The sequence below is a fragment of the Conger conger genome, chromosome 5, assembly GCF_963514075.1.
Source record: "Conger conger chromosome 5, fConCon1.1, whole genome shotgun sequence".
Lineage (NCBI taxonomy): Eukaryota > Metazoa > Chordata > Actinopteri > Anguilliformes > Congridae > Conger > Conger conger.
Window position 1 is genome coordinate 34,404,237 of NC_083764.1, and position 12,359 is coordinate 34,416,595.

Consider the following 12,359-nt stretch of genomic DNA (forward strand, 5'->3'; position numbering starts at 1 on the left):
TATTAAAATGTCTTTATAATCTAAAAAGCATTTCATTTTCACAAAAATACTATATATCTATATTATTGCAATTCCAGAACATTTAGTAATCATTAATGTCACCTACATTGGCTTTACATAGGGGAATAGGAGGAATTGTAAGCCGTAACACATGTAGGCTAGCCCGCGAGGTCAATATATAATGTTATCAAGGTAATGTTGTAATAAATTGCATATGTGGATAAACTGTGCAAAATGGAACTAATGACAGACTAGGACACCATTTTTTCTAACTAAAAATGTAAAAATATTTCTGTTAAAACGAAATAAATTACTCCTGTTATTTTCCTTCCTATGTTAATATTTTAACAGTTGATTGCGTATTGACTGATATTGTGAAGCTACACGTTCAGTTCCAGTGAGACACTCGAAAGACAACATTTTCTGATTGCATTCTTAAGTACCACAGGTCAATCCATTCGAAATTACATTTCACATTTTGTACACAAATGCAAAAATGTTTTGCATTATGACTTGTATTAGTTTTTTGTGAACATATGCAAAATACCTCATGAATAACCAAAAAACAAATTCGCTCATGAGTGGATTTGGTCTCAGATTTTTTGCCATTTCCCCCAAAAAATCACATAATATATTTATGTAAATCACCAGCTATTTTGTTTACAAAGCACCAACATTTTGTAGCTATATCTATACCTTAAGTTGGAATTATTTTTTTTTTTCGTAAGGGAAATAGCCTATGTTAGCCTAAATTTGAAAATGACTGTTAAATCGTTTTTGTGCAAGATAGGCTATAGGCTACTTGGCATGGCTGGTATAAAAAAATAATCTCAATTAATTAAAAGTTGTTTCTGATCATTTTTTTCCATATATTTTATGAAACTGCAGTAGTTGTAGAAGCTAAATATCATAATTTCTGTAAATTGACCTCTCCAGCCAAAATCGCCCTTTTCACCTGTGGTGCCTCCCCTGAAAGCAGTACTTTAGCGTACGTTGCATTTGTTTTATATTTAAAAACGGTGCAGTACAGTGAGAGAGAATGTAGCCTACTGTTGAGACCTAATTTTTCCGTCTTCTTCTTTTTCTTCTACTATTATTATTATTATTATTATTATTATTATTGTCATTCGTATATATTCGCATATAATAGTACATCATTATAATGTGTATAATAATAATAATAAAATAATAAAAAATAATAATAATAAAAATAAAAAATAAAAAATAAAAAAATAATAATAGTAATAGTAATTGTCACGTTATAAAAATCACAATTAAGTATATGTTTAAATGCTCATAACGAATGTCTTTTTAGATACCCCGCATTGCGCTGCGTTTTGACGCCGTGAATTCTGTAAATAATTCAGCGATGTGTGTAATTTCCAAACATTTATGAATCCATACTGTTAAAAATCACACACACACACACACACACACACACACACACACACACACACACACACACACACACACACACCGTTAATGAATGCATTGATTTTAAAGTTTCACATATAAAAGTGGCCGCCTTGGATGAAAATAAATGTTCCTCGAAGTTTTTGGTCATAGCGACACTTTAAAAACGTAGGCCTGTGAAAAATACAGGTAGAACAGCAGGCCTTAATCCTTCTCACGTCCATCATGTGCAATCGTCCTTTCCTTATTTTATGTTGAAAACGGTAAATGTAAACACGAGATTAATTGGAATATTATATTTGACACTCGTGTTATTTCACTATAGAACTTTAGGAGTGCAATGTGGGCACCCCAGGTCAAAAAGGCTTTTACAATGAATATCTTGGTGAACAGAAGCAAACATGAACTGTAAATGTCAAAAATACATTTTAAACCAAGATTTGGTTTGGGAACCCTTTTCGATTATTCTTTTACTTTTTAAAGAGGCCCAGACCCATATAATTTTGTTGTTGGGGCTTCAATGAGTCAGGTGAATATAATTCCAGGGCTGAAATTTTTATTCTGAAGTTCCTCTAAAAAGTTGTCCAAACTCTCTCAATGTTTCAAACCACCTTTTTCCAGTGTCAGAAACATTATTAGAAAATGGAAGATAAATGGAACAGTTGAAGTCAAGGCAAGGTCTGGAAGACCAAAAAATATTTCAGACAGAATGGCCTGAGACCTGGTGATAAGTGCTCAGAAGAACCCACACATCACTGCAAAAGAGCTGCAAAAAAAGGTAGCAGATTCTAGCTGTTCACAGGACAACAACACAACGTACTTTAAACAACGAAGACTTACACGGCTGAGTTGCCAGAAATAAGCCATTCCTACTACCTCAGCACAAAATTTAAATGAAAACAAAATTTAAATAAAACATTGAGAAGCCTGAATTATTTTGGAACAATGTGCTTTGGACTGATTAAACCAAAATGTAACCAAATAAGGTATGTTAGGAAAAAAAGGGTGAAGCCTTTGTAGAGAAGATCACCTTGCCAATTGTTAAGCATGGAGGTAGATCCATTATGCTTTGGGGTTGTGTGGCAGCTGTGGTGGAAGAAAGAGTGGATTCCATCAAATATTAAGAAATTCTACAGGCAGTCCAAAGGTCAGTCCAGACATTGAAGTTGAAGAGAGGTTGGGTATTCCAGCAAGACAATGATCCAAAGTTTTCCCTCAAAATTAACCATGAAGTACCTCCAGGAAAGACTGATGAAGGTTTTGGAATGGCCACGACAGTCCCCAGACTTGAATATTATTGAAAATCTGTACATGCAAGGAGGCCAAAGAATATTTCTGAGCTAGAGGTGTTCTGCCAGCAAAAATGTGGAAAAATTGCAAAAGCAAGAATTGAAACACTCTTAGCTGGCTACAGGAAGCATTTGCAAGCTGTTATAGTTTCCAGAGGACACTATAAGTACTTAGAAAGTACTAACTGACAGGGTTCCCAAACTTTTTCACAGGGTCTTTTCCCTTTTTTATTATTTTAGAGGTCAGGTTCGCTTCTATTCACCAATATATTCATTGTAAAAGGCTTTTTGACCACACCACTGTAAGCTCTGTGACTGTACATATTTCCAAATGATGAGATTTTTAGATTTCTTTATATGTTGTATTTACATTTATATGAGATAATGAAATGTAAGAAATTCAAATGTATGAAAGCCTCGACTATTTTTAAGGATATGGTATAGGTTGTCTTAAACTGGTTCTATTTGATAACCATTTTCCAACAACGAGTAATTGGAATCTCGCATGCAAACTTATAAATTCAATGGATAGGCCGCTCTTTTCTGAGAATGTGCAAAAGACAAACATGTTTGAATTGAGCATTAATCTGATCTGGACCCATTAAATGGCAATAATGTCGCCATTATTCTTGTAATATTACCCAAAGATCCGACCTGTTTCTTTGACATAACCTGCGATAATAAAACACCCTGCTCACACTACGAACACTGCTCGACAAGTTGCTGAAATAGGCCTAACCGTAGCCACATAGTCTGAAAGTGCTGATCCGTTTCGGAGCGAATATACAATACTAATATTTTGAAATGAAACATATCTAGAATGTTTTAATAAAATAGTCAGTAGGGCTAGCCGATTGCAGAGTCATGCTAATATAAGAAGTTATCATGAAACTGTTAACTGGATATCACGTTTGGAACGGTTTCCAAAACATATAATAATAAATTATGGTTATGGTGTTCAAATCTTTGTAATAAATGTGACCGAATCTCATATGCAAATTGTTTATTTTTAATCGAACTCTTACCTATACTAGGTTGCCTGGTTGCGCTCGTCGGTCCTCCAGATTGTAGACTATGCAAGACTGAGCTGTCAAAGGAAGCTGTGGCCCAGGTGCCCCCCATGTTTGGACTCATATATGCTGGGTAAGGACTGTGATAAGACCCTCCAAGTCCTCTTGTTCCGTAGTGTTCCCTACCATTGCTGGAGATGTGCAGAGGATTGGTGTAAGTTGACGTCTCCCGGACAGCGGAGGAGAGAGGTGGGCTCGTGGAGAACGTGAAGCGAGATGACACTGGAGAATGGTGCGCGTTGCCCGTGTTGTACGAGGGAACAGACTCTGCGTCGGGTTGGGCCCAGGCAGAGTGACTCGACAACGGAGTGCTCTGCTGGGACGCTGCGTGCGTTTGGAGGTATGACAAGGCTGGGATCATGGGTGTGACCCGAGTCGTTGGTACGTAAACTGGCGAGGTACCAGTAGCATTGTGAACAAAACTAGTCTCATAAGACGTGGGTCCATGATTTGTTGTCATTGTTAAGCCTTGGTACATATCCGAGTCCCTTGTCCCGAGCAACTTGTATTCCAATGGAACAGTTAAATCTTTTGAACTTTTTGACTTCACATTTGTTATCCATTTAAAGAAGGCGTCTCCATTTATGCGCTCGTCGTCAATGGGTTAAAAACTACAAAATTGCAGCAGGACACCGGGAACAAAAGACGAATGAGACCTAGCAAACGGACGAGGGGCGAAGTCGGTAGCCGTCGGCACCAAGTAAGCGGTTGTCAAATCCCAACTGTCTAGTGTTTGCACTCTGCTCTGTTCTGTATGCGTGCTCTCTCTCTACCCACCCACCCCCTCCCTTACCTAAAGTAGGGAGGTCAAGTCCGTTAGATTTTCTAGAATAAAGACGTGGCCTATTTCAACATCAACATCATTTTAACTGTTTTACATGTCTCTTTGTGATTACATTGCAGGCAGGAGATTTTTTTTTTTTTTTTGGTATAAGACCCAAAATAGAAGCTGAGAAAAATTAAATAGAAACTATTTTAAATACGCCACTCCCAATGGTGCTGTGTATATTTTACACGGTATTTCCTAATTTGTCAATTTACATGTTATTGGATAGGCTACATGTGCAATGGTAGCGAGTAGTGTACCTATGTAATACTCCAAAATAATGAAGTGATGGATGGACAATGTAGTCACATTCCTATTTAACAGTAGCTTTTAACTTCAGAACATAGCATATACATTTATCTATGGAATGGTGTGCACGCATGACCATTTTAAAGCCAATTATGCAAACAGAACCGAATGGTTCATATTCGTTTGATTTGATAGATTTGATTTGATAGGATAGCCTACATAACGTTTTTTTAATTCTCTGAGATCTGATGACTTGTTGTTCTCATTGATTTATGGCTGCTGTCGACAACTTTAACAAAAGTACAATAGCCTACTCAATTGCTTGTATGAATACTTCCTTTAAGAAGTCCTTATTCCATGGTATACATTGGCTAAGTATGTCCATCTCTTCGGTGTAAATAATGATTGTCATCGTGGCAGGATTCGACAACAAGATAGATTTAATGAGAAGTCAACTGTTTTTAAAGAACTATGGTGGTGATTAAATGTGTAGGCCTTCTTTATAGAATACTATTAGTGTTCTTCGCTTAAATGCAAAGCCATTTCTTATAAAAATGTGATTTTTATTTGCCTGTATAATGCAAACAATACGAATAATATTTTTTAAATGTAGTCTAGTTCATCTGTCGTAGCTTCTGAATATAAGATCGTGATTGTAATGGCATAAACTGCACTCTAATAATAATAATAATAATAATAATAATAATAATAATAATAATAATAATAATAATAATAATACTGATAATAATAATAATAATAAGATATGTTTATTAATTTTTAAATGTATGGTATTTGCTAAGGTCACCAACAATAGTATAACCTGATAAAATAAAGATAAAAGCGATAGAAGTCACCGGAGCATGTCATCAAGCGCAGGAAATATCAAAGCAGTGCAGAATGCGGGATATTTTGTTATTAGAAACAAAGAACTGAACAAGAAAGATTAATATTGGTCATTTCAAGGGTGAATAACATTGACCAAACTTGCACTGTCACAGAAGCTTTAACGCTTTTAAAGAAGCTCTTGAAAAGTCAACATGTGTTGCCCTAAAGATGACGTAAAGAGACATTTTCTACAAGACAGTTACTACAAGACTGAGGGGATAATCGGCAAAATTGTAACATTTTTCACTTCTCAATTACTCCAAGGTAACGCGATCAAAATGGAGAAATTTAACTTTAACCACAAAGAGTATACACTTGTCTGCTTGAATAAGACAAGTTTGAGGTCACAAACGGTTCATGTAGGGTGAAGTCATGTAAATTGCGCCATCAGTTAAAATGGGCCAGATAAGGTGGGTCTTAAAGCTTGAAGATTTAATAGGCAATTTAATAGGCTGCAAAGAATCTCTAACTGTTGCCACAATAGTATTTGACATGTAGAAATGATTTGATTGGTCTCATGTTGCTAGAGATGGCGGGGTAACGTTTCATACGGAGACTGGTGAGGAAAAGTGCATGATGAGTGGCCTGAAAGCTAAACTGCTTTTAGCTTTCAATGATAAAGTTGACCTATGAATAAGAAACAAATGAACATCTAGAAGTCCATCCATCCATCCATTATCTGAACCCGCTTATCCTGAACAGGGTCGCAGAGGGGCTGGAGCCTATCCCAGCATACATTGGGCGAAAGGCAGGAAAACACCCTGGACAGGTCGCCAGTCCATCGCAGGGCACACACACCATTCACTCACACACTCACACCTACGGGCAATTTAGACTCTCCAATTAGCCTAACCTGCATGTCTTTGGACTGTGGGAGGAAACCGGAGTACCCGGAGGGAACCCACGCAGACACGGGGAGAACATGCAAACTCCACACAGAGAGGCCCCGGCCGACGGGGATTCGAACCCAGGACCTCCTTGCTGTGAGGCGGCAGTGCTACCCACTGCACCATCCGTGCCGCCATTTCTAGAAGTTAAGTCTTATAATCAGTGAGTGATATTTTGCTAAACAAACTTGCTTTTTTAGTTACCGGCCCATTTTAGCTTAATGTGTTAGACAAAATGAGCCAGTAATTTCAGTTAAAATGGGCCACCTTCTGCATTGACTTTCAGCACATATTCTGATGGTTCCTCTCATTGAAATGTATTAAAATATTATTGAGAATAACAAGCCTAGATATGTCATAGTCATACTGTATAGACATAGCACATTTTATAGAGAATGCATACACCCACATACATGCATATACACACACAAACACACACATGCAGATGTACACACAAATGCACTCTCCTCACATGCACAGGCACACACATGTTCAAACAATGAGTTTAGTTTTTGAATGTATTTGAATGTAATTTGTACATTTTCATGTAATTGCTGTTGTGTTTTAATGTTATTTCAATATTTTCTATCGTGAAACACCCACAGATCCACCTCCACATCATTCACACACAAATCAGACATGCATGTATCCGCATGCATGCACACACACACCCCCACACACACAGATACATTTTTAAAAACAATTTCTTGTTTTGATGCCTTCAACTGAAAATTAAATAAAGAACATTCATTGTTCAGAATGATGTTTTTGAAGGAATAAGCTAAACTTGATGGTCGGGGACGAAACGGGTCAAAACAGGTATCAATACAAAAACCGCTGGAGAGTATGGAATGAACACATAACAATTTGGCAACTACCTGCACAAATGGAGGGTTTTTTATACACAGGTAATGAGAGGGAATGGGGTGGGGAAACAATCAGGAACTGAAACAAGTGAAACAAATGAATGAAGTGACAGGGAGACTATGGTGTGCACGGAGGTAACAAAAACACAAAACCGCTAACAACATAGGCAGAATACAGATCATGAAAAACATGAAACCTAACATCTAGGACTAAAACATTTGTTTTGTATCACACAATTCCAACACAGATTGATAGAGGAGACCTGACTTAATAAATAAGAAACATATTTCAAAGTTCAGCATTGTGCCCATAGCTATTTTTTTTTGGTGTGAAAGCCAAAAAGTGGCCCAATTTACCTGATTTCCCCCTACAATTTAAACAAATGTAAACATTGTCTGATGTTACAATTGTGAACTATGTGTGTGACATCTTTTAACAGTGGTCTGTAACTGCATACATCGTTAATATCTGCATTATTTTCCAAAACACATATCCTGCATGAATGTTTAAACTAGCAACCAATTAGGAATGCCATTCATTTTAGTTTATTGGCGAGATTGGATGAGGGATTCTGTGAACGAGACATGGTTAAAACTAGAATTGTGTATGAATAGAAACAAAACATAATCATGATTTATAAATGTCCATGTGTTTTAAAACCAACCACAAGCTAGCAAATCTAATTCACTATAATGTGTTTCAGTTGACTCACGTATGCTAACATGTATACTGAATCTCCCCATAAGGGAACTAATAACTGTGTCTCATAGGAAAAGACTTCATCCTCTATTATGTAAATAAGATTTTTTCTTGCATAACAAAACAATGTACCAGCGTTTAATAAGCAACTTGCTAATGTTTGACTGCAACATTTGTACAATGTTGCCAGGATGTTGTTGGTTAGCTTACAAAATGGTTTTCTCAGGAATGTCCATGTAAAGTCACAGGGTAACAAGGATGGAACATTTTGACTGCAACATTTTTACAATGTTGCCAGGATGTTGTTGATGGTAGGTTACAAAATGATTTTCTCAAGAATATTCCTGTACACATTACTTGCTAACAAAGACTGTTCTGATTGCAATATTTTTACAGTGTTGTTGAGATGTTGATGGCAAGTTACAAAATGGTTTTTCCATGACTGTTACATGTCAACAAAGAAGCATTTTTAGAATGTTGTTAGAATGTTTTAGGATGTTGTTGATCAGTTTGCAAACTGGTTTTCCCAATAACGTTCAGGATTAAATGGACTTTGCTGTCATAGAAAATGCCCAAATTTTGAATACAATGTAATCTGTTTTGTGGTGCCTGGTAATGCCTCATTTCTCCCGGAGAGTTGGTTGGCTCCTTGCATGGCTGAAAAGAATGTGACAAAGAACATTCCATACATGTTTTCAATAATGTTTTAAAAGAACATTTTTATAACTTTGGAAAAAACATTCCAGAAACATTCAGAAGCATTAATTGTACTGCACTTTATATGGCCTTAGTTTCTGGGAAAAACTCTTGGAAGGCTTTGTAATAGCACTCACTATATGTTTGCGTTGGTTGGCACTTCCATTCAAAATAGCACATTTTAAACCTCAGGATCTCACCCGTTTCAAAACCAATCTCAAAGCCGTTTTGCAGTTTTATTACAATGGCAACCGGCTCCCCAACTATTGATTTTGGTATTGCTACGTTCTGCCATTTCTGTGTTATAGATACTCTTAAAAAATGAGCTTAAAACATGAAGACTTTTTTTGCGCAAAAATAACTCAATTTAAATCCAACCGATCCTGACACAAGACCAGTAATTCTGTGGATATTTCAGAAATATATGTGCCTTTTGAATGTGCATGACTGTATATTTTATAACATTTTAATTAGACCAAAACATTTTTAATTTCGATTATGAATTGTCCATAGACTTAACATGGGGGAGACACATGTAAACATGAATTAGGCTAATTGAACATTATAAAAGGGACATCACAAGAGACCAGTATGTTCAGCAGCTGTGCAGGCAGTAGATGACATTTAGCACACTAACAGTAGCAGCAGCCAGCCTGTCTAAAGTGGTAAGCAAGTAAGCAAGTACTCAATTTATGAAAACATTGTAAAGTAAATGTTTACATTTGCTGAAAGACTCAAAACACAGGAAATTAAATTGCCATAATGCTAACATCAGCCTGCTCTCCATCAAGGTATCAAACAATCTCCACAGGGCGGGGGTGAAGGTATCCTAATCAACCGTTCGAAGAAGACAATAAAGAGCAGCAATATAGAGGCTATACCACAAGATGCAAACCACTTGTCAGAAGTAAGAATTGGAAGGCAAGATTACAATTTGCAAAGAAGTACAGAGATGAGCCACAAAAGTTCTGGAACAACGTTTTATAGACTGATGAAACCAAGATTAACCTCTACCAAAGTGATGGAAACGCCAAAGTGTGGAGAAAGAAGGGTTCTGCTCATGATCAGCTCATCTGTAAAGCACGGTGGAGGAAGGGCTTGCATGGCTGCTTTTGGAGTGGGCTCACTCCAAACAGAAATATTCTGCCTGCCAACTTACGGAGAAATGCGTCCAAACTAATTGGGAGGAACTTCATCATGCAGCAAGACAATGACCAAAAGCATACTGGCAACATAACAAAGGACTTCATGAGGAAGAAAAGCGGAAGGTTTTAGACTGGTCAAATCACCAGACCTTGAAGGGAAAACCACCCTAAAACAAACAACAACTGAAAGCATCACAAAATAAGAATGCAGCAGTTTGGTGATGTCAATTGTTCACAGGCTTGATGCAGCTATTGCAATCAAAGGGATACACTACCAAATATGAAGTGTTATTTACTTTCATTTACTTAAATACTCTCTGTTCCAATACTTTTGCTCACCTAAACATTGGGTGGTCTGATACCAAAGGTGCTATGTTCTAAGTAGCTTAACACATCTAGGTGTAAATATCAGGAAATAAAAGCTGAAAATTCTGAACTCTTATCCAGAGCAACATACAGTTGATTAGACTAAGCAGGAGACAATCCTCCCCTGGAGCAATGCAGGGTTAAGGGCCTTGCTCAAGAGCCCAATGGCTGTGTGGATCTTATTGTGGCTACATTGGGATTCTAACCATAGACCTAGCTTGTCCCAGTCATTTACCTTAACCACTACGCTACAAGCCACCCATCAGTCATCATTTTATCTCAATAGTTCTATGCATATAATTGGGTATAAATGAGAGTTGTTCTCCACAAACTGACTATAAACTACAGGGCTATAGTATGCTGTCAAAGATCTTTGCTGATACCTTGATGGAGAGCAGGCTGATGTTAGCATGAGGGCTGATGAATTTAATTTCCTGTCTTTTAAGGCTTTCAGCAAATGCAAACATTTCACTTAAAACATAGTTTTTTGTGATTCATTATTTATTCATTTGTAATAAATTTGAATTCAAGCATTGAACAAAAATTGGGTAGATATTCAGCATTTTGTTTGATAAAGCCATTCATATAAACATGAGTTCCAATATCACTGAGGTAAATACACTGCGCAAAAAAATTAAGGGAACACTTAAGGGACACGTCAGATCTTGATGAACAATTTATTCAAGTTGAAAATCTTTACTGATGAACATTGTATAATTTGTTGAGAACAAAATGATGTAATAAAGGTCAAAGGAAGCCAAAATCATCAACCCACTGAGAAATCTAAGTAAAAATTTGAAATCACAGGCTGATCCAACTTTTATCACGGCAACTCATAATGTGACTCAGTAGTGTGTATGGCCCCCCCCTGTACGCACTCCCGACAATGTCTGGGCATGCTCCTGATGAGTCAGCGGATGGTGTCCTGGGGGATCTCCTCCCAGACCCGGATCAGGGCATCAGTGAGCTCCTGGTCTCTAGTGGTACTTGGCGGCGTCGGATGCACCGATACATAACGTCCCATAGGAGCTCAATTGGATTTAGGTCAGGGGAACTTCAGGGCCAGTCAATGGCATCAATGCCTTCCTCATCCAGGAACTGCCTACACACTCTGGCCACATGAGGCAGGGCATTGTCCTGCACCAGGAGGAACCCAGGGCCAACTGCACCAGAGTGGTCTGACATTCTGTCTGAAGATTTCATCCCGGTCAGACTACCATTGGCTATGACATGGAGGTCTGTGTGACCCTCCAAGGATTTGCCTCCCCAGACCATCACTGACCCACCGCCAAACCGGTAATGCTGGATGATGTTACAGGCAGCATGACATTCACCATGGCGTCTCCAGACTCTTTCATGCCTTTCACATGTGCTCAGTGTGAACCTGCCAATGGCGGACCTGCCAATTCTGGTGGCCTCTCGCGAATGCCAATCGAGCTGCATGGTGCTGGGCTGTGAGCACTAGAGGACATTGGGCCCTCATGCAACCCTCACGAGTTTGTTTCTGACATTTTGGTCAGAAACATACACACCAGTAGCCTGCTGGAGGTCATTTTGTAGGGCTCTGGCAGTGCTCCTCCTGTTCCTTCTCGCACAAAGGAGCAGATACCGGTCCTGCTGCTAGGTTAATGCCCTTCTACAGCCCTGTCCAGCTCTCCTTGTGTAACAGCCGGTCTCCTGGTATCTCCTCCATGCTCTTGAGACTGTGCTGGGAGATACAGCAAACCTTCTTGCAACCGCACATATGGATGTGCCATCCTGGAGGAGCTGGACTACCTGTGCAACCCGATTGGGCTGCATGCTACCAGTAGTGACAAGGACACTAGCAGAACACAAAACTAGAGAAGAATCAATCGGGAAGGATAAGGAGAGAGCAATTGTCTGTGGCCACCACATGCAAAACCATTACCTTTTTGCTTTTGCATCTCCATTGCACCTGTTGTCACTTTCATTTGCACCAAAGCAGG

At 38.3% G+C, this 12,359-nt stretch overlaps 1 protein-coding gene across 3 annotated transcripts in view; it reads right to left on the reverse strand.

Annotated features, from left to right (window-relative positions):
• gata4 (GATA binding protein 4) overlaps positions 1-4,359 on the reverse strand; it is a 30,310-nt gene extending 25,951 nt beyond the window's left edge. For all 3 annotated transcript variants that reach the window (XR_009708788.1, XM_061242575.1, XM_061242574.1), the window contains exon 1: positions 3,728-4,359. Coding sequence is in view for 2 of the 3 variants with exons in the window: in XM_061242575.1 (XP_061098559.1) it covers positions 3,728-4,250 (523 nt within the window). In the remaining variant the exon portion in view is untranslated. The remainder of the gene's footprint in view (positions 1-3,727) is intronic.
• Between the last annotated feature and the right edge of the window lie 8,000 nt (positions 4,360-12,359).